The sequence below is a fragment of the Scyliorhinus torazame genome, chromosome 26 (genome assembly GCF_047496885.1).
Source record: "Scyliorhinus torazame isolate Kashiwa2021f chromosome 26, sScyTor2.1, whole genome shotgun sequence".
NCBI classification, from domain to species: domain Eukaryota; kingdom Metazoa; phylum Chordata; class Chondrichthyes; order Carcharhiniformes; family Scyliorhinidae; genus Scyliorhinus; species Scyliorhinus torazame.
The window spans coordinates 24,980,575-25,003,833 of NC_092732.1; the positions used below are offsets into that span (position 1 = coordinate 24,980,575).

The 23,259-nt window shown below is 57.0% G+C and overlaps 2 protein-coding genes across 2 annotated transcripts in view; both read right to left on the bottom strand.

Annotated features, from left to right (window-relative positions):
- The window catches only part of LOC140402849 (NAD(P)H-hydrate epimerase-like), a 923,606-nt gene that overhangs the window by 758,263 nt on the left and 142,084 nt on the right, over positions 1 to 23,259 (bottom strand). The window lies entirely within an intron of this gene.
- The window catches only part of LOC140402854 (aminopeptidase Ey-like), a 325,234-nt gene that overhangs the window by 160,912 nt on the left and 141,063 nt on the right, over positions 1 to 23,259 (bottom strand). The window contains exons 6-7 of the mRNA XM_072490479.1: positions 8,514 to 8,627; positions 4,606 to 4,749 (exon numbers count right to left, since the gene is read on the bottom strand). Of these exons, the coding sequence (XP_072346580.1) occupies positions 4,606 to 4,749; positions 8,514 to 8,627 (258 nt within the window). The remainder of the gene's footprint in view (positions 1 to 4,605; positions 4,750 to 8,513; positions 8,628 to 23,259) is intronic.

Genomic DNA, 23,259 nt, shown 5'->3' on the forward strand with positions numbered 1-23,259 from the left:
ATCCACATCTCTAAATCACCCTCAATCCCCAGCCTCCGTATTTTCTGCAATAGCCTACCGTGGGGAACCTTATCAAACGCTTTGCTGAAATCCATATACACCATCAACTGCTCTACCCTCGTCTACCTGTTCAGTCACCTTCTCAAAGAACTCGATAAGGTTTGTGAGGCATGACCTACCCTTCACAAAGCCATGCTGACTATCCCTGATCATATTATTCCTATCTAGATGATTATAAATCTTGTCTCTTATAATCCCCTCCAAGACTTTACCCACTACAGACGTGAGGCTCACCGGTCTATAGTTGCCGGGGTTGTCTCTGCTCCCCTTTTTGAACAAAGGGACCACATTTGCTATCCTCCAGTCCTCTGGCACTATTCCTGTAGCCAATGATGACATAAAAATCAAAGCCAATGGTCCAGCAATCTCTTCCCTGGCCTCCCAGAGAATCCTAGGATAAATCCCATCAGGTCCTGGGGACTTATCTATTTTCAGCCTGTCCAGAATTGCCAACACCTCTTCCCTACGTACCTCAATGCCATCTAATCTATTTAGCTGGAGCTCAGCATTCTCCTCCACAACATTATCTTTTTCCTGAGTGAATACTGACGAAAAATATTCATTTAGTATCTCGCCTATCTCTTCAGACTCTACACACAACTTCCCATCCCTGTCCTTGACTGGTCCTACTCTTTCCCTAGTCATTCGCTTATTCCTGACATACCTATAGAAAGCTTTTGGATTTTCCTTGATCCTTCCTGCCAAATACTTCTCATGTCCCCTCCTTGCTCGTCTTAGCTCTCTCTTTAGATCCTTCCTCGCTACCTTGTAACTATCCATCGCCCCAACTGAAACTTCACACCTCATCTTCACATAGGCCTCCTATTTCCTACCTATGTCGTTAGTGCCAATGTGGACCACGACTTGGGGCTGCTCCCCTTCCCCCTTAAGGACCCGGAAAACACGATCCGAGACATCACGTACCCTTGCACCTGGGAGGCAACATACCAAACGTGAGTCTCTCACACTCCCACAAAATCTCCTATCTATGCCCATGACTATCGAGTCCCCAATTACTAATGCTCTGCTCCTCTCCCCCCTTCCCTTCTGAGCAACAGGGACAGACTCCGTGCCAGAGGCCCGTACCCCATGGCTTACCCCTGGTAAGTCATCCCCCCTAAAAATATCCAAAGCGGTATACTTGTTCCTCAGGGGAACGACCGCAGGGGATCCCTGCACTGACTGCTTCTTCCCAGTCCCTCTTACAGTTACCCATCTATCTCCAATCTTTGGTGTAACTAATTCCCTGAAGCTGCTATCTATGACCCCCTCTGCCTCCCGAATGATCCGAAGTTCTTCCAACTCCAGCTCCAGTTCCCTAACTCGGTCTTGGAGGAGCTGGAGATGGCAGCATTCCTGCAGGTAAAATCAGCAGGGACACTAACGGCATCCCTCACCTCAAACATCCTGCAGGAGGAACATTGCACTCCCTTCCCTGCCATTCCTCTAACTTTCTACCAAGATCTGGCTAACAACTAAATTTAAAAAATAATAATATAATCATACAATATGGTACTTACCTCAGACCAATGGATTTTATTATTAGGTTAGAGGAGGAGGGCGGGTGGGAGACACTACACGTGTAGTGTCTCGGGTTTCCTCTCCACCAGAATTTATTGGTGAGGGACTTCCCAGACGTCCGCGGGTCGACTTCCTGTTCCCGCCTTAAACACTAAAATTAAAAAAAAAACTGCAAAGAGGAACAGAAACGGGACCAGGTAAGTGTTTACTTAAATACTCACCCAGCAGCAGTCCCTGCACTCCCCTCCCGCTGAAACTCCAAGGTCGGTTGCCTTCATGTTCGACAATGCGCAGCGGGGCAAGATCAGGAACGACAAGATCTTGCGGTGATCGAACTCTCCACCATCAACTATGAGATCTTGTACCGTCCCGGAAAGCTGAACATGCCGTCCGATGCCCTATCTCGCGGCACATGTGCCAATGTACAAGTGGACCGTCTACAAGCCCTCCACGAGGACCTCTGCCACCCGGGGGTCACTCGTTTCTACCACTTCCTTAAGGCCCGCAACCTCCCTTACTCCGTCGAGGACGTCCGAACAGTCACCAGGAACTGCCAGATCTGCGCTGAGTGCAAACCGCACTTTTTCAGGCCAGATAGAGCGCACCTGGTTAAGGCCTCTCGAACCTTTGAACGCCTCAGTTTGGATTTCAAAGGCCCCCTCCCCTCCACCGATCGCAACGCGTACTTCCTGAACGTCGTTGATGAATACTCCCGTTTCCCTTTCGCCATCCCCCTGCCCCGACATGACAGCGTCCACGGTCATTAAAGCCCTGGGCACCATCTTTACCCTGTTCGGTTTCCCCGCGTACATCCACAGCGACAGGGGGTCCTCCTTTATGAGCGACGAGCTGCGTCAATTCCTGCTCAGCAAGGGCATAGCCTCGAGCAGGACGACCAGTTACAACCCCCGGGGGAACGGGCAGGTAGAAAGGGAGAATGGAACGGTCTGGAAGGCCGTCCTGCTGGCCCTCCGGTCTAGGAGCCTCCCAATTTCCCGCTGGCAGGAAGTCCTCCCGGATGCCCTTCACTCTATCCGGTCCCTGCTGTGCACCACCACGAATCAAACGCCTCACGAGCGCCTCCTCCTCTTTCCTACGAAGTCCTCCTCTGGAACGCCACTTCCGACCTGGCTAGCAGCTCCGGGACCCATTCTGCTCCGGAAACATGTGCGGGCGCACAAGTCAGATCCGTTGGTGGAACGGGTGCATCTCCTTCACGCCAACCCACAATACGCCTGTGTGGAGTACCCCAATGGGCGACACGACACGGTCTCCCTGCGAGATCTGGTGCCCGCCGGAGCTACCCACACCCCCCCAACGCCAATCACCACCCCCTCACTCCCGCCGGCTCATCCCGCAGCCACCCCCTTCCCGGGGGGTTCGGTTCTCCTCCCAGGCCCGCCCAGGAGTAAGGACACAGGGGACAGCGCTACGCTCCCAGAGTCGACGGGACTCGAGCCAGCGCCATCACCACCACGCCCGAGACGATCGGAAAGGACGACCAGGGCGCCCATCCGGCTCATCGAATCACTTTAACTCTCAATGTTTTCAGTTATTGTGTCTTGTTATAGTTATGGAATCATGCCGACCCTGTTTGGCCCGTTGGCCCAGTTGAAGCGATAATTTTGTGTTTTGTTCAAAGTTACAGCACAGTACCGACTCTGTAAACCCCTACCACCATGCAAACAACCATCCCGCCGGGTTCTTTTTCAACAAGGGGTGAATGTGGTGGTATGTATTAGGGGTAATACGGTACACCACGTGTCGACAGGCTATTGGTGGAGGGATGCCAGGTCCTGATAGGATCTGCCATCTACTGGACTCCACCCAGAAATACCGGTATAAGAACCCAGTTTTTCCCTCCATTTCCCTCAGCAGCTGCATTCTGTAACCACGCTGCTGGGGATAAAGTTCTGCTTAATGAAGCCTTCAATTGACATTACCTCAACTTGCCTCGCGTCATATTGACGGTGCTACAAGGGTCAGTACTGAGGGAGTGCCGCACTGTCGGAGGGTCAGTACTGAGGGAGTGCCGCATTGTCGGAGGGTCAGTACTGAGGGAGCGCCGCACTGTCGGAGGGTCAGTACTGAGGGAGCGCTGCACTGTCGGAGGGTCAGTGCTGAGGGAGAGCCGCACTGTGGGAGGGTCAGTACTGAGGGAGAGTCGCGCTGTCGGAGGGTCAGTGCTGAGGGAGGGCTGCACTGTGGGAGGGTCAGGACTGAGGGAGCGCCGCACTGTCGGAGGGTCAGTACTGAGGGAGCGCCGCACTGTCGGAGGGTCAGTACTGAGGGAGGGCCGCACTGTCGGAGGGTCAGTACTGAGGGAGCGCCGCACTGTCGGAGGGTCAGTACTGAGGGAGGGCCGCACTGTCGGAGGGTCAGTACTGAGGGAGCTCCGCACTGTGGGAGGGTCAGTACTGAGGGAGCTCCGCACTGTGGGAGGGTCAGTACTGAGGGAGTGCCGCACTGTCGGAGGGTCAGTACTGAGGGAGCGCCGCACTGTCGGAGGGTCAGTACTGAGGGAGCTCCGCACTGTGGGAGGGTCAGTACTGAGGGAGCTCCGCACTGTCGGAGGGTTAGTACTGAGGGAGCGCCGCACTGTCGGAGGGTCAGTACCGAGAGAGTGCCGCACTGTGGGAGAGTCAGTACTGAGGGAGCGCTGAACTGTCAGAGGGTCAGTGCTGAGGGAGTGCCGCACTGTGGGAGGGTCAGTACTGAGGGAGCCCCGCACTGTGGGAGGGTCAGTGCTGAGGGAGTGCCGCACTGTCGGAGGGTCAGTACTGAGGGAGTGCCGCACTGTCGGAGGGTCAGTACTGAGGGAGTGCCGCACTGTCAGAGGGTTAGTGCTGAGGGACCGCCGCACTGTCGGGGGGTCAGTGCTCATTTTGGCTTTGTGCCGTCCTGAGGTGAGGGAAGCCCCTGAACCTCAGCCCCTCAATCATCAATGCCTCGCGCCGTCTGACAACGACCCCCCCCAAATCCGGCTACCTTGCGCCCTTTGACCTTTCACCCTGACCTTCTCACCTTCTCGTACGTGATGTCGTCGAACAGCTGCCCGATCTGGTCGACAGTGGACACCTCCTGTGGCCCCGGCGAAAGCGGATGTGAATTGGCCAAGGCGTCGGAGGTGAAAGCAGTCCGCAGACTCCTGTCTGCGAAGTTGGTGTCCTAACGGTAAAACAGTGAGAGGATTATTTGAACTCGACGCACCAACTCCCCACCTCCCCTTGCAGATCCAACTGGCAATGGTGTCAAGTAGGCCACGGGCATGGGAGCAGAGCTGGGTAGGCGTCTCGCCCTCTTCCTGTGGCTTCTACGTCAGGACGACAATGGTTTGAGGCCCCATGAGAGCTCCACAATCCAGGCCGTCATTCCCAGTGTCGGTAGTGAGGGAGCATTCCACTGTCGGAGGGTCAGTGCTGAGGGAGCGCTGCACTGTGGGAGGGTCAGTGCTGAGGGAGCATCGCACTGTCGGAGGGTCAGTGCTGAGGGAGCGCCGCACTGTCGGAGGGTCAGTGCTGAGGGAGCACCACACTGTCGGAGGGTCAGTACTGAGGGAGTGCTGCACTGTCAGAGGGTCAGTGCTGAGGGAGTACCGCACTGTCGGAGGGTCAGTGCTGAGGGAGCGCTGCACTGTGGGAGGGTCAGTACTGAGGGAGTGCCGCACTGTCGGAGGGTCAGTGCTGAGGGAGCGCCGCACTGTGGGAGGGTCAGTACTGAGGGAGTGCCGCACTGTCGGAGGGTCAGTGCTGAGGGAGCGCCGCACTGTCGGAGGGTCAGTGCTGAGGGAGCATCGCACTGTCGGACGGTCAGTGCTGAGGGAGCACTGCACTGTCAGAGGGTCAGTGCTGAGGGAGTACCGCACTGTCGGAGGGTCAGTGCTGAGGGAGCGCTGCACTGTGGGAGGGTCAGTACTGTGGGAGCATCGCAATGTCGGAGGGTCAGTGCTGAGGGAGCGCCGCACTGTCGGAGGGTCAGTGCTGAGGGAGCATCGCAGTGTCGGGGGGTCAGTACTGAGGGAGCGCCGCTCTGACGGAGGGTCAGTACTGAGGGAGCGCCGTACTGTCGGAGGGTCCGTACTGAGGGAGCGCTGCACTGTGGGAGGGTCAGTACTGAGGGAGAGCCGCACTGTGGGAGGGTCAGTACTGAGGGAGCGCCGCACTGTCGGAGGGTCAGTACTGAGGGAGCTCCGCACTGTGGGAGGGTCAGTACTGAGAGAGCACCGCTCTGATGGAGGGTCAGTACTGAGGGAATGCCGCACTGTCGGAGGGTCCGTACTGAGGGAGCGCTGCACTGTCGGAGGGTTAGTACTGAGGGAGCGCCGCACTGTGGGAGGGTCAGTACTGAGGGAGCGCCGCACTGTGGGAGGGTCAGTACTGAGGGAGCGCCGCACTGTCAGAGGGTCAGTACTGAGGGAGCGCTGCACTGTGGGAGGGTCGGTACTGCGGGAGTGCCGCACTGTTGGAGGGTCCGTACTGAGGGAGCGCCGTACTGTCGGAGGGTCCGTACTGAGGGAGCGCTGCACTGTCCGAGGGTCAGTACTGAGGGAGCGCTGCACTGTCGGAGGGTCAGTACTGAGGGAGTGCCGCACTGTCGGAGGGTCAGCACTGAGGGAGCGCCGTACTGTCGGAGGGTCCGTACTGAGGGAGCACCGCACTGTCAGAGGGTCAGTACTGAGGGAGCTCCGCACTGTCGGAGGGTCAGTACTGAGGGAGCTCCGCACTGTCGGTGGGTCAGTACTGAGGGAGCGCCGCACTGTGGGAGTGTCAGTACTGAGGGAGCGCCGCACTGTGGGAGTGTCAGTACTGAGGGAGCGCCGCATTGTCGGTGGGTCAGTGCTGAGGGAGTGCCGCCCTGTCAGAGGGTCAGTACTGAGGGAGCGCCGCACTGTCAGAGGGTCAGTACTGAGTGAGTGCCGCACTGTCAGAGGGTCAGTACTGAGGGAGCGCCGCACTGTCGGAGGGTCAGTACTGAGGGAGCGCCGCACTGTCAGAGGGTCAGTACCAAGGGAGCGCCGCACTGTCAGAGGGTGAGTACTGAGGGAGCGCCGCACTGTCAGAGGGTCAGTACCGAGGGAGTGCCGCACTGTCGGAGGGTCAGTACTGAGGGAGCGCCGCACTGTCAGAGGGTCAGTAGCGAGAGAGCGCCGCACTGTCAGAGGGTGAGTACTGAGGGAGCGCCGCACTGTCAGAGGGTCAGTACTGAGGGAGTGCCGCACTGTCAGAGGGTCAGTACTGAGCGAGCGCCGCACTGTCAGAGGGTCAGTACTGAGGGAGTGCCGCACTGTCGGAGGTCAGTACTGAGGGAGTGCCGCACTGTCGGATGGTCAGTGCTGAGGGAGCGCCGCACTATCGGAGGGTCAGTGCTGAGGGAGCGCCGCACTGTCGGAGGGTCAGTGCTGAGGGAGCGGAGCACGGAGGGAGAGTGTTAAATGTAAAAGATCGCACAGCCGCCAGTGAAAGATGTGCAGGGATGGGGAGGGTTTGTGGGGGTTTGGAGTTACTCCAGGGCCCAATATTTATCGCCCCTGACCGCCCCCCAAAAAAGGGTGAAGTGAATCCCCTTCACGTCACTCTCTGTGGGATCCTGCTGTGCACAGAGCAGCGGCCGCAGGATGACAGTGACCGCACCTCGAGGGATAGCACTTGGTCGGGTGCGGAGGAATCTGGGCCATCCTGAGGGAGCGACGGGCGGGAGCCAGAGGAATGCGGGCCCCCTCACCTCTTCCAGCAAGTGGACGTGTCAGGAGCCACATGTGTAGGCCCGAGGCTCGTAACGGAGGTCGGGCCGGGGCGTGAAGAGAAAACACGCTCTCCCCCCTAAATATGCACTCCTCATTCCGCTAACGGCCCGCCCGCTGAAGGCGGCATGTGCGGCTGACGAAGGGAAGGGTTAACTTTGGCAGGCCAGAGGGTTGGGGTGAGCTGGGTGAGTCAGGGCCTAGTGATCAGGCTGATGGAGGGGCGGTGGAATCATGTGTCTCCCTGAATGGAGGCTTTACCGTAAAGCTTTCTACACCACTCCTTCGTCCCCAGCCAGAGAATGGGGCCCGTGTCTGCGCCCCAGAAACATAGACCAGAGCAGCTGGGGGAGGCCATTGGGCTCTATCCCCGCTTTCACCCCATCCCCCTCGAATGCCATCGAAGCCAAAAACCTTGGGCGTGAATCCCGCCCCTGCCGGTGCCGAATTCTCCGGCTCCGGGGATTTGGCGGGGGTGGGAATCGCGCCGCGCCGGTGTAACGGTCCGCCTCCGCGTGCGCCAATTGTCCTTCATTGACTTGTCCTCCACACAGTCTCCAGCGGGACAAATCTCCCTACCCCCCCCCCCCCCACCTCGCCCCACCCCCACCCTGCTTTTGAGCAAAGAAATCTTCCCTGATCTCAGTCCTAAAAGCCCCTCCTCCCGAGACTGCGCCCGCCCCCCCCCCCCCAACCAAGGGCAGCAAAGTAGCACAGTGGTTAGCACTGTGGCTTCACAGCTCCAGGGTCCCAGGTTCGATTCCCGGCTTGGGGTCACGGTCTGTGCGGAGTCTGCACCTTCTCCCCGTGTCTGCGGGGGGTTTCCTCCGGGCGCTCCGGCTTCCTCCCACAAGTCCCGAAAGACGCGCTTGTTGGGTGAATTGGACATTCCGAATTCTCCCCCTGTGTATCCGAACATCGCCGGAATGTGGCGACGAGGGGATTTTCACAGTAACCTCATTGCAGCGTTAATGTAAACTTAGGGCGACAATAAAGATTATTAATTCATCCTCACTGAGTCGAGTGAGTCCCAGCCCTGTTCGAATTTGGGATGGTTGTTAAATTCTTGCACAGAGCTAGTACCCACGCGATGGGCCCAATGGGCTCATTCTCTGCGGGGGGATTGTGATAAAGCCCCCAGTCATGATGTCGGGTCTATTGTGCCGTCTTCTCCGTGATATTTGGGACTCACCGCGAGCCAATCGGGGTTGACGAAGTTGCAGCCCTGGTAGCTGAAGTAAGTGGCCGCCCCTTCGTCCAGCCACAGGTCGTTCCACCAATCCAGCGTCACCAGATTCCCAAACCACTGCAAGGCAACACACAGCGCAGCCAATGGGAAGACAGCATTTCAAACCCGGCGATCCTTGGGGGATGCTGCAGGACGGTGGGTTCAGGGAGCGAGGAACCTCAAACCCTGCAGATAAGGAGCAGCTTCTCACCCCGGGGTGGACCTGTCCTGGGAGTGTTTGATGGGGACAGTGTAGAAGGAGCTTTACTCTGTATCTAACCCCGTGCTGTACCTGTCCTGGGAGTGTTTGATGGGGACAGTGTAGAGGGAGCTTTACTCTGTATCTAACCTCGTGCTGTACCTGTCCTGGGAGTGTTTGATGGGGACAGTGTAGAGGGAGCTTTACTCTGTATTTAACTCCGTGCTGTACCTGTCCTGGGAGTGATTGATGGAGACAGTGTAGAGGGAGCTTTACTCTGTATCTGACCCCGTGCTGTACCTGTCCTGGGAGTGTTTGATGGGGACAGTGCAGAGGGAGCTTTACTCTGTATCTAAACCTGTGCTGTACCTGTCCTGTTAGTGTTTGATGGGGACAGTGGAGAGGGAGCTTTACTCTGTATCTAACCCCGTGTTGTACCTGTCCTGGGAGTGTTTGATGGGGACAGTCTAGAAGGAGCTTTACTCTGTATCTAACCCCGTGCTGTACCTGTCCTGGGAGTGTTTGATGGGGACAGTGTAGAGGGAGCTTTACTCTGTATCTAACCTCGTGCTGTACCTGTCCTGGGAGTGTTTGATGGGGACAGTGTAGAGGGAGCTTTACTCTGTATTTAACTCCGTGCTGTACCTGTCCTGGGAGTGATTGATGGAGACAGTGTAGAGGGAGCTTTACTCTGTATCTAACCCCGTGCTGTACCTGTCCTGGGAGTGTTTGATGGGGACAGTGCAGAGGGAGCTTTACTCTGTATCTAAACCTGTGCTGTACCTGTCCTGTTAGTGTTTGATGGGGACAGTGGAGAGGGAGCTTTACTCTGTATCTAACCCCGTGTTGTACCTGTCCTGGGAGTGTTTGATGGGGACAGTGTAGAGGGAGCTTTACTCTGTATCTAACCCCGTGCTGTACCTGTCCTGGGAGTGTTTGATGGGGACAGTGTAGAGGGAGCTTTACTCTGTATCTAACCCCGTGCTGTACCTGTCCTGGGAGTGTTTGATGGGGACAGTGTAGAGGGAGCTTTACTCTGTATCTAACCCCGTGCTGTACCTGTCCTGGGAGTGTTTGATGGGGACAGTGTAGAGGGAGCTTTACTCTGTATCTAACCCCGTGCTGTACCTGTCCTGGGAGTGTTTGATGGGGACAGTGCAGAGGGAGCTTTACTCTGTATCTAAACCTGTGCTGTACCTGTCCTGTTAGTGTTTGATGGGGACAGTGGAGAGGGAGCTTTACTCTGTATCTAACCCCGTGTTGTACCTGTCCTGGGAGTGTTTGATGGGGACAGTGTAGAGGGAGCTTTACTCTGTATCTAACCCTGTCCTGTACCTGTCCTGGGAGTGTTTGATGGCGACAGTGTACATAGAACATAGAACGATACAGCGCAGTACAGGCCCTTCGGCCCACGATGTTGCACCGAAACAAAAGCCATCTAACCTACACTATGCCATTATCATCCATATGCTTATCCAATAAACTTTTAAATGCCCTCAATGTTGGCGAGTTCACTACTGTAGCAGGTAGGGCATTCCACGGCCTCACTACTCTTTGCGTAAAGTACCTACCTCTGACCTCTGTCCTATATCTATTACCCCTCAGTTTAAAGTTATGTCCCCTCGTGCCAGCCATTTCCATCCGCGGGAGAAGGCTCTCACTGTCCACCCTATCTAACCCCCTGATCATTTTGTATGCCTCTATTAAGTCTCCTCTTAACCTTCTTCTCTCCAACGAAAACAACCTCAAGTCCATCAGCCTTTCCTCATAAGATTTTCCCTCCGTACCAGGCAACATCCTGGTAAATCTCCTCTGCACCCGCTCCAAAGCCTCCACGTCCTTCCTATAATGCGGTGACCAGAACTGTACGCAATACTCCAAATGCGGCCGTACCAGAGTTCTGTACAGCTGCAACATGACCTCCCGACTCCGGAACTCAATCCCTCTACCAATAAAGGCCAACACTCCATAGGCCTTCTTCACAACCCTATCAACCTGGGTGGCAACTTTCAGGGATCTATGTACATGGACACCTGATACCTCTGCTCATCCACACTTTCAAGAACTTTATCATTAGCCAAATATTCCGCATTCCTGTTATTCCTTCCAAAGTGAATCACCTCACACTTCTCTACATTAAACTCCATTTGCCACCTCTCAGCCCAGCTCTGCAGCTTATCTATATCCCTCTGTAACCTGCTACATCCTTCCACACTATCGACAACACCACCGACTTTAGTGTCCTCTGCAAATTTACTCACCCACCCTTCTGCGCCTTTCTCTAGGTCATTGATAAAAATGATAAACAGCAACGGCCCCAGAACAGATCCTTGTGGTACGCCACTTGTAACTGAACTCCATTCTGAACATTTCCCATTAACCACCACCCTCTGTCTTCTTTCAGCTAGCCAATTTCTGATCCACATCTCTAAATCACCCTCAATCCCCAGCCTCCGTGTTTTCTGCAATAGCCTATCGTGGGGAACCTTATCAAACGCTTTACTGAAATCCATATACACCACATCAACTGCTCTACCCTCGTCTACCTGTTCAGTCACCTTCTCAAAGAACTCGATAAGGTTTGTGAGACATGACCTACCCTTCACAAAGCCATGCTGACTATCCCTGATCATATTATTCCTGTCTAGATAATTATAAATCTTGTCTCTTATAATCCCCTCCAAGACTTTACGCACTACAGACGTGAGGCTCACCGGCCTATAGTTGCCGGCGTTGTCTCTGCTCCCCTTTTTGAACAAAGGGACCACATTTGCTATCCTCCAGTCCTCTGGCACTATTCCTGTAGCCAATGATGACATAAAAATCAAAGCCAAAGGTCCAGCAATCTCTTCCCTGGCCTACCAGAGAATCCTAGGATAAATCCCATCAGGCCCCGGGGACTTATCTATTTTCAGCCTGTCCAGAATTGCCAACACCTCTTCCCGACGTACCTCAATGCCATCTATTCTAATAGCCTGGGTCTCAGCATTCTCCTCCACAACATTATCTTTTTCCTGAGTGAATACTGACGAAAAATATTCATTTAGTATCTCGCCTATCTCTTCAGACTCCACACACAATTTCCCATCCCTGTCCTTGACTGGTCCGACTCTTTCCCTAGTCATTTGCTTATTCCTGACATACCTATAGAAAGCTTTTGGGTTTTCCTTGATCCTTCCTGCCAAATACTTCTCATGTCCCCTCCTTGCTCGTCTTAGCTCTCTCTTTAGATCCTTCCTCGCTACCTTGTAACTATCCATCGTCCCCACTGAAACTTCACACCTCATCTTCACATAGGCCTCCTTCTTCCTCTTAACAAGAGATTCCACTTACTTGGTAAACCACGGTTCGCTCGCTCGACGCCTTCCTCCCTGCCTGACCGGTACATACTTATCAAGAACAGGCAGTAGCTCATCCTTGAACAAGCTCCACTTATCCAGTGTGCCCAACTGAGGGAGCTTTACTCTGTATCTAACCCCGTGCTGTACCTGTCCTGGGAGTGTTTGATGGGGACAGTGTAGAGGGAGCTTTACTCTGTATCTAACCCCGTGCTGTACCTGTCCTGGGAGTGTTTGATGGGGACAGTGTAGAGGGAGCTTTACTCTGTATCTAACCCCGTGCTGTACCTGTCCTGGGAGTGTTTGATGGGGACAGTGTAGAGGGAGCTTTACTCTGTATCTAACCCCGTGCTGTACCTGTCCTGGGAGTGTTTGATGGGGACAGTGTAGAGGGAGCTTTACTCTGTATCTAACCCCATGCTGTACCTGTCCTGGGAGTGTTTGATGGGGACAGTGTGGAGGGAGCTTTACTCTGTATCTAACCCCGTGCTGTACCTGTCCTGGGAGTGTTTGATGGGTGTCATGATATTCAGATAAACATCATGGTGCAAACATACATACATACTGATGGACAGATCAACGGACCAATCAATACACACACAACACCACAGCCAATCACAGGCAAGTGGATATACACTATAAAACGGGGAACACGACACTTCCCGCTCATTCCAGCAGGAGACAGCTCAGGGCACAGAGCTCACAGCAAGCGACTCAGACATCCACCATGTGCTGAGTGCCACTCCAAGATAGTGTTCGGAATAGGTCCACAGATTCAAGGGTTATGATCGAACCTCATTAACCAGTTTACCACTGCTGTAAATGAATGTTAATAATAAAACTGAGTTGTACCATCTGCAACCGTGTTGGTTCGTCTGTGTAGCAGAGTACCCGACACATCATAGTACCAGGTTTGGAACCCGGTAACTGTGGGACCTACCTACGAATCCTCAGGAATCCGCCATCCTGCGCCATGGACACCGTCAGCCTGCCGCAGCCAAGTACAAGACGGTCCTTGTCAAACTCGAGCAGCACTTCAGCGTCGAGGTCAACGAGAGTTTCGAGAGGTATCTCTTCCAGCAGCGCCTGCAGGGTAAGGATGAGCCCTTTCAATCCTTCCTTACGCATCTCCGTATCCTCGTGCAGTCCTGCGGTTACGACACCACCTCCGATTCAATGATTCGGGACCAGATTGTTTTTGGGGTCACCTCGGGCTCCCTACGACAGCAGCTCCTGCAAATTAAAGGCCTCACCCGAGCCTCCGCCATCGAAGCCTGTGTCCTTCATGAAAACGCGGCCAGCCGCTACTCCCAGTTCCAAGCGGCCTTATCGGAGAGGCAGGCGTCCTACGCGGCCGGATCGGAGAGGCAGGGGTCCTACGCGGCCGGATCGGAGAGGCAGTGGTCCTACGCGGCCGGATCGGAGAGGCAGGGGTCCTACGCGGCCGGATCGGAGAGGCAGGGGTCCTACGCGGCCGGATCGGAGAGGCAGGCGTCCTACGCGGCCGGATCGGAGAGGCAGGGGTCCTACGTGGCCGGATCGGAGAGGCAGGGGTCCTACGCGGCCGGATCGGAGAGGCAGGGGTCCTACGCGGCCGGATCGGAGAGGCAGGCGTCCTACGCGGCTGGATCGGAGAGGCAGGGGTCCTACGCGGCTGGATCGGAGAGGCAGGGGTCCTACGTGGCCGGATCGGAGAGGCAGGGGTCCTACACGGCCGGATCGGAGAGGCAGGCGTCCTACACGGCCGGATCGGAGAGGCAGGGGTCCTACGCGGCCGGATCGGAGAGGCAGGCGTCCTACGCGGCCGGATCGGAGAGGCAGGCGTCCTACGCGGCCGGATCGGAGAGGCAGGGGTCCTACGCGGCCAGATCGGAGAGGCAGGCGTCCTACGCGGCCGGATCGGAGAGGCAGGGGTCCTACGCGGCCGGATCGGAGAGGCAGGGGTCCTACGCGGCCGGATCGGAGAGGCAGGCGTCCTACGCGGCCGGATCGGAGAGGCAGGGGTCCTACGCGGCCGGATCGGAGAGGCAGGCGTCCTACACGGCCGGATCGGAGAGGCAGGGGTCCTACGCGGCCGGATCAGAGAGGCAGGGGTCCTACACGGCCGGATCGGAGAGGCAGGGGTCCTACGAGGCCGGATCGGAGAGGCAGGGGTCCTACGCGGCCGGATCGGAGAGGCAGGGGTCCTACACGGCCGGATCGGAGAGGCAGGGGTCCTACACGGCCGGATCGGAGAGGCAGGCGTCCTACGCAGCCGGATCGGAGAGGCAGGGGTCCTACACGGCCGGATCGGAGAGGCAGGCGTCCTACGCAGCCGGATCGGAGAGGCAGGGGTCCTACGTGGCCGGATCGGAGAGACAGGCGTCCTACGCGGCCGGATCGGAGAGACAGGCGTCCTACGTGGCCGGATCGGAGAGGCAGGGGTCCTACGCAGCCGGATCGGAGAGGCAGGCGTCCTACGTGGCCGGATCGGGGAGGCAGGCGTCCTACGAGGCCGGATCGGAGAGGCAGGGGTCCTACGCGGCCGGATCGGGGAGGCAGGCGTCCTACGAGGCCGGATCGGAGAGGCAGGGGTCCTACGCGGCCGGATCGGGGAGGCAGGGGTCCTACGCGGCCGGATCGGGGAGGCAGGGGTCGTACGCGGCCGGATCGGAGAGGCAGGGGTCCTACACGGCCGGATCGGAGAGGCAGGGGTCCTACTCGGCCGGATCGGGGAGGCAGGGGTCCTACGTGGCCGGATCGGAGAGGCAGGGGTCCTACGCGGCCGGATCGGAGAGGCAGGGGTCCTACGTGGCCGGATCGGAGAGGCAGGGGTCCTACACGGCCGGATCGGAGAGGCAGGCGTCCTACGCGGCCGGATCGGGGAGGCAGGGGTCCTACGTGGCCGGATCGGAGAGGCAGGGGTCCTACGCGGCCGGATCGGTGAGGCAGGGGTCCTACGTGGCCGGATCGGAGAGGCAGGGGTCCTACACGGCCGGATCGGAGAGGCAGGTGTCCTACGCGGCCGGATCGGAGAGGCAGGGGTCCTACGTGGCCGGATCGGCGAGGCAGGGGTCCTACGTGGCCGGATCGGAGAGGCAGGGGTCCGACACGGCCGGATCGGAGAGGCAGGGGTCCTACACGGCCGGATCGGAGAGGCAGGGGTCCTACGCGGCAGGATCGGAGAGGCAGGCGTCCTACACGGCCGGATCGGAGAGGCAGGGGTCCTACGCGGCCGGATCGGAGAGGCAGGGGTCCTACACGGCCGGATCGGAGAGGCAGGGGTCCTACGCGGCCGGATCGGAGAGGCAGGCGTCCTACGCGGCCGGATCGGAGAGGCAGGCGTCCTACACGGCCGGATCGGGGAGGCAGGGGTCCTACGCGGCCGGATCGGAGAGGCAGGGGTCCCACGAGGCCGGATCGGAGAGGCAGGCGTCCTACGTGGCCGGATCGGAGAGGCAGGGGTCCCACGAGGCCGGATCGGAGAGGCAGGCGTCCTACGTGGCCGGATCGGAGAGGCAGGGGTCCTACGTGGCCGGATCGGAGAGGCAGGGGTCCTACGCGGCCGGATCGGAGAGGCAGGGGTCCTACGTGGCCGGATCGGGGAGGCAGGCGTCCTACACGGCCGGATCGGAGAGGCAGGGGTCCTACACGGCCGGATCGGAGAGGCAGGCGTCCTACACGGCCGGATCGGAGAGGCAGGCGTCCTACGCGGCCGGATCGGAGAGGCTGGGGTCCTACACAGCCGGATCGGAGAGGCTGGGGTCCTACACAGCCGGATCGGAGAGGCAGGGGTCCTACGCGGCCGGATCGGAGAGGCTGGGGTCCTACGCGGCCGGATCGGAGAGGCAGGGTTCCTACGCGGCCTGGATTGGAGAGGCAGGCGTCCTACACGGCCGGATCGGAGAGGCAGGGGTCCTACGCGGCCGGATCGGAGAGGCAGGGGTCCTACGCGGCCTGGATTGGAGAGGCAGGCGTCCTACGGGGCCGGATCGGAGAGGCAGGGGTCCTACGTGGCCGGATCAGAGAGGCAGGGATCCGACACGGCCGGATCGGAGAGGCAGGGGTCCTACGTGGCCGGATCGGAGAGGCAGGGATCCGACACGGCCGGATCGGAGAGGCAGGGGTCCTACGCGGCCGGATCGGAGAGGCAGGGGACCTACGCGGCCGGATCGGAGAGGCAGGCGTCCTACACGGCCGGATCGGAGAGGCAGGGGTCCTACACGGCCGGATCGGAGAGGCAGGCGTCCTACACGGCCGGATCGGAGAGGCAGGGGTCCTACGCGGCCGGATCGGAGAGGCAGGGGTCCTACGCGGCCGGATCGGAGAGGCAGGGGTCCTACGTGGCCGGATCGGAGAGGCAGGGGTCCTACGCGGCTGGATCGGAGAGGCAGGCGTCCTACGCGGCCGGATCGGAGAGGCAGGGGTCCTACGCGGCCGGATCGGAGAGGCAGGCGTCCTACACGGCCGGATCGGAGAGGCAGGGGTCCAGCGAGGCCGAACGGGTCCAGGCGATCGTGTTCCTCCCGGCCCGCGGCCCGGACGAGGGCGGCCATTTTGCGCGCTTTCCGCGGACTCCCGCGTTTGTGCGCGCCAAAAAAGACGTTGACGCAGAGGGAAGTGATGCGCAGGCGCTCGACGCAACGAACGCCATGACATCACGACGTGCAGCAACTGCGGAGCCGCACATTTAAAGTGGCAATGTCCGGCAAATAACCGACAATGCCTCCACTGTGGCAAGATGGGCCACTACGCTGCCTGCTGTCGAGCAGCTCAACCTACCAACGCTCCCCAATTCCGCCAGCCTCGCAGGGACGTGCGGACCATTCAGCCCCCGTACTCCGAGTCGTGCCCAGACGATATCCAGACCAGTGACACAGACGACCGGGACGCCTTCCGTGTTGCGGTCATTGATGGGAACCGGATGTCTCCGGACAGGACCCACCAGCCGGTGCCAGTGAACAACGTCAATCCGGGTGATGAATGGTGTGCCACCCTAACGGTCAACCGATCACCGATAACATTCCGTCTGGACACTGGCGCCTCCGCCAACCTCACAGCATGGTCAGCCTTCTACGCCATGAAGGTCAGACCACCAATTTGGCCATCCCGTTGCAAGATGGTCGACTACAACGGGAACGTTATCCCGGCCATGGGATCCTGCCAGCTCCAGGTGACACACAACACACACACGGCCACACTCTCCTTCGAGATAGTTGGATCATCAAAGGACTCCCTGCTGGGCGCACAGGCATGCAAGGTTCTCCACCTCCTGCAACGAGTCCACGCTCCAGAAGGCACATCAGACTTCCCGGATGCAGAATTCAGGGCACAGCTCCAATCGCTCCTCACCCACAACCAGGGGGCATTCGAGGGCATGGGCACACTGCCCTATACCTACAGAATACGACTCAAACCGGACGCCACCCCGGTCATTCACGCACCTCGCAGGGTCCCAGCGCCACTCAAAGACCGCCTCAAACAGCAGCTGCAGGATCTCCAGGACCAAGGGGTCCTATCCCGGGTCACGGAGCCCACGCCGTGGGTCAGCTCCATGGTGTGTGTCAAGAAGCCCTCCGGCGAACTCCGTATCTGTATTGACCCCAAAGACCTCAACAACAACATAATGAGGAAACACTACCCCATACCCAAACGGGAAGAGATCACAAGCGAAATGGCCAGGGCTAAAATCTTCACACAACTGGATGCCTCGAAGGGTTTTTGGCAGATTCAACTGGACCAGTCCAGCAGGAAGCTGTGCACCTTCAACACCCCTTTCGGCAGGTTCTGCTACAGCCGAATGCCATTTGGCATCATCTCGGCATCTGAGGTCTTTCACAGGATCATGGAAAGAGGGCATCGAAGGGGTGCGCGTCTACGTTGACGACGTCATCATCTGGTCCACCACACCACGGGAGCACATCAATCGTCTCCAGCGCGTCTTTGCGCGGATACGAGAAAACGGCCTGCGCCTCAACCGAGCCAAGTGTTCTTTCGGCCAAACCGAGCTGAAGTTCCTGGGGGACCACATTTCCCGGTCAGAGGTCCGTCCTGATGCAGACAAGGTGAGCACCATCACAGCCATGCCGCAGCCGGCAGACAAGAAGGCTGTCTTGGCGTTTTTTGACACATCTTGTGACACTAACATTTTGACTGATGCCAGCCAGTCCGGCATTGGGGCGGTACTCCTACAGCGGGATGACACTGTGTCATGGGCCCCAGTCGCCCATGCCTCGCGCGCCATGACCCCCACAGAACAGCGCTACGCGCAGATCGAAAAGGAGTGCCTGGGCTTGCTAACCGGGGTGTACAAGTTCCACGACTACATGTATGGTCTCCCCCAGTTTACCGTTGAGACTGACCATCGTCCCCTGGTCAGCATCGTACATAAGGACCTGAACGAGATGACCCCTCGCCTCCAGCGCATCCTACTGAAACTCAGGAGGTACGACTTCCAACTGGTCTACACTCCAGGGAAGGACCTCATCGTGGCGGATGCCCTATCGAGAGCAGTGAGCACGCCGCCAGCTGCGGAGGGGTTCGTCTGTCAGGTCGAGGCGCAGGTGGCTTTCACATCGGCAAATCTGCCGGCTGACGACTCCAGTCTGGCCCGTATACGCGCAGAGACTGCGGCCGACCCCCTTCTGCAGCGAGTGATGCGCCACATGACGGGAGGGTGGCTCAAAGGGCAGTGCCCGCAGTTCTACAATGTACGGGACGACCTAGCCGTCATTGATGGGATCCTTCTGAAGCTGGACCGGATTGTGATTCCGCACAGCATGCGCCAGCTGGTTCTCGATCAAATACACGAAGGCCACTTGGGGGTCGAGAAGTGCAGACGGAGGGCCCGAGAGGCGGTATACTGGCCGGGCATCAGTGACGATATTGCCAACATGGTGATCAACTGCCCAACCTGCCAAAGATTTCAGCCGGCGCAACCTCCTGAGACGCTTCTGCCCCATGAGCTGGTGACGTCCCCCTGGGCGAAGGTGGGTGTCGACCTGTTTCACGCGCTTGGCATGGACTATGTAATCATCATTGATTACTTTTCAAACTACCCAGAAGTCATACGCCTGCACGATCTGACGTTGTCTGCTGTCATCGGGGCCTGCAAAGACACCTTCGCTCACCACGGCATTCCGATGACTGTCATGTCGGACAATGGGCCCTGTTTCGCCAGCCAGGAATGGTCGTCCTTTGCTGCCTCGTATGGCTTCACACACGTGACGTCCAGCCCTCTGCATCCCCAGTCCAATGGAAAGGCGGAGAAGGGCATTCACATTGCCAAGCGGCTCCTCTGCAAGGCGGCTGCTGCCGGATCGGACTTCTACCTCGCCCTGCTGGCCTATCGCTCGGCCCCACTAGCCACGGGTCTCTCACCAGCACAGCTACTGATGGGTCGCGCCCTCAGAACCACTGTGCCTTCCATCCTGGCACCAACAACAGACCATGCTCCGGTACTGCACAGGATGCAACTGCAGCGTGGTCGCCAGAAGAGGGCATATGACACACGGGCAACTGATCTTCCCGCCCTGGCCCCTGGAGACAACGTCCGCATTCACCGACCAGACGGTGGCTGGTCGGCAACTGCCGAAGTTCTCCGACGCGTGGCTCCCCGCTTGTTCCTGGTACGCATGCCTGATGGATCCGTTCGTAGGCGCAGTCGCCGGGCTCTTCGCCTGCTTCCACGCTCGCTACGGAACCTACACCGACACCGCGCCCTCCTGTTGTTCCTGATGTCGACTTCGTGGAGCTTCCTGCCACCATGCCCGTTCCGTCGTCGCCCGTGGCCAGGCCCATTCCTCAGCCGGTGGATCCTGACCCACCCTTGAGGCGGTCAACCCGAATTTGTCGCCCACCTACTAGACTGGACTTATGAGCCTGTTTGCACATTGAACTCACTGATGTATCATACCACTGTGTTAATATGTTTCTATGTTTCCTTGTCGTTACAGGAGTTCGTTTTGACATTCAACATTTCCCTGTCTTTTGTTTATGGTACAACCTCGTTGCTATGCCACACCCGACATCGCCCCTTGTATATAGTTTAGCCCCATGTACATGCTGTAGATATTGCACACACACACATTCAGCTGCACTCAGTACACATCTCTATCTATAACCACAGAGGCACATGTTCTTGTAAAAAAGGGGGGATGTCATGATATTCAGATAAACATCATTGTGCAAACATACATACATACTGATGGACAGATCAGCGGACCAATCAATACACACACAATACCACAGCCAATCACAGGCAAGAGTATACACACTATAAAACGGGGAACACGACACTTCCCGCTGATTCCAGCAGGAGACAGCTCAGGGCACAGAGCTCACAGCAAGCCACTCAGACATCCACCATGTGCTGAGTGCCACTCCAAGATAGTGTTCGGAATAGGTCCACAGATTCAAGGGTTATGATCGAACCTCAGTAACCAGTTTACCACTGTAAATATAATTAGTAATAAAACTGAGTTGTACCATCCGCAACCGTGTTGGTTCGTCTGTGTAGCAGAGCACCCAACACATCAATGGGGACAGTGTAGAGGGAGCTTTACTCTGTATCTAACCCTGTGCTGTCCCTGTCCTGGGGGTGTTTGATGGGGACAGTGTAGAGGGAGGTTTACTCTGTATCTAGCCCCGTGCTGTACCTGTCCTGGGAGGGTTTGATGGGGACAGTGTAGAGGGAGCTTTACTCTGTATCTAACCCCGTGCTGTACCTGTCCTGGGAGTGTTTGATGGGGACAGTGTAGAGGGAGCTTTACTCTGTATCTAACCCTGTGCTGTACCTGTCCTGGGAGTGTTTGATGGGGACAGTGTAGAAGGAGCTTTACTCTGTAACTAACCCCGTGCTGTACCTGTCCTGGGAATGTTTGATGGGGACAGTGTCGAAGGAGCTTTACTCTGTATCTAACCCCATGCTATACGTGTCCTGGGAGTGTTTGATGGGGACAGTGTAGAAGGAGCTTTACTCTGTATCTAACCCCGTGCTGTACCTGTCCTGGGAATGTTTGATGGGGACAGTGTCGAAGGAGCTTTACTCTGTATCTAACCCCATGCTATACGTGTCCTGGGAGTGTTTGATGGGGACAGTGTAGAAGGAGCTTTACTCTGTATCTAACCCCGTGCTGTACCTGGACTGGGAGTGTTTGATTGGGACAGTGTAGAAGGAGCTTTACTCTGTATCTAACCCCGTGCTGTACCTGTCCTGGGAGTGTTTGATGGGGACAGTGTAGAGGGAGCTTTACTCTGTATCTAACCCCGTGCTGTACCTGCCCTGAGAGTGTTTGATGGGGACAGTGTCGAAGGAGCTTTACTCTGTATCTAACCCCGTGCTGTACCTGCCCTGGGAGTGTTTGATGGGGACAGTGCAGAGGGAGCTTTACTCTGTATCTAACCCCGTGCTGTACCTGTCCTGGGAGTGTTTGAAGGGGACAGTGTAGAGGGAGCTTTACTCTGTAACTAACCCCGTGCTGTACCTGTCCTGGGAATGTTTGATGGGGACAGTGTAGAGGGAGCTTTACTCTGTATCTAACCCCGTGCTGTACCTGCCCTGGGAGTGTTTGATGGGGACAGTGTCGAAGGAGCTTTACTCTGTATCTAACCCCGTGCTGTACCTGCCCTGGGAGTGTTTGATGGGGACAGTGCAGAGGGAGCTTTACTCTGTATCTAACCCCGTGCTGTACCTGTCCTGGGAGTGTTTGATGGGGAGAGTGTAGAGGGAGCTTTGCTCTGTATCTAACCCCGTGTTGTACCTCTCCTGGGAGTATTTTATGGGGACAGTGTAGAGGGAGCTTTACTCTGTATCTAACCCCGTGTTTTACCTGTCCTGGGGGTGTTTGATGGGGACAGTGTAGAGGGAGCTTTACTCTGTATCTAACCCGGCGCTGTACCTGTCCTGGGAGTGTTTGATGGGGACAGTGTAGAGGGAGCTTTACCCTGTATCTAACCCCATGCTATACGTGTCCTGGGAGTGTTTGATGGGGACAGTGTAGAAGGAGCTTTACTCTGTATCTAACCCCATGCTAGACGTGTCCTGGGAGTGTTTGATGGGGACAGTGTAGAAGGAGCTTTACTCTGTATCTAACCCCGTGCTGTACCTGGACTGGGAGTGTTTGATGGGGACAGTGTAGGAGGAGCTTTACTCTGTATCTAACCCCGTGCTGTACCTGGACTGGGAGTGTTTGATGGGGACAGTGTAGGAGGAGCTTTACTCTGTATCTAACCCCGTGCTGTACCTGTCCTGGGAGTGTTTGATGGGGACAGTGTAGAGGGAGCTTTACTCTGTAGCTGACCCCGTGCTGTACCTGTCCTGGGAGTGTTTGACGGGGACAGTGTAGAGGGAGCTTTACTCTGTATCTAACCCCGTGCTGTACCTGACCTGGGAGGGTTTGATGGGGACAGTGTAGAGGGAGCTTTCCTCTGTATCTAACCCCGTGCTGTACCTGTCCTGGGAGTGTTTGATGGGGACAGTACAGAGGGAGCTTTACTCTGTATCTAACTCCGTGCTGTACCTGTCCTGGAAGTGTTTGATGGGGACAGTGTAGAGGGAGCTTTACTCTGTATCTAACCCCGTGCTGTACCTGTCCTGGGTGTGTTTGACGGGGACAGTGTAGAGAGAGCTTTACTCTGTATCTAACCCCGTGCTGTACCTATCCTGGGAGTGTTTGATGGGGACAGTGTAGAGGGAGATTTACTCTGTATCTAACCCCGTGCTGTACCTGTCCTGGGTGTGTTTGATGGGGACAGTGTAGAGGGAGCTTTACTCTGTATCTAACCCCATGCTGTAACTGGCCTGGGAGTGTTTGATGGGGACAGTGTAGAGGGAGCTTTACTCTGTATCTAACCCCGTGCTGTACCTGTCCTGGGAGTGTTTGATGGGGACAGTGTAGAAGGAGCTTTACTCTGTGTCTAACCCCGTGCTGTACCTGGCCTGGGAGTGTTTGATGGGGACAGTGTCGAAGGAGCTTTACTCTGTATCTAACCCCATGCTATACGTCTCCTGGGAGTGTTTGATGGGGACAGTGTAGAAGGAGCTTTACTCTGTATCTAACCCCGTGCTGTACCTGTCCTGGGAGTGTTTGATGGGGACAGTGTCGAGGGAGCTTTACTCTGTATCTAACCCCGTGCTGTACCTGGACTGGGACTGTTTGATGGGGACAGTGTAGGACGAGCTTTACTCTGTATC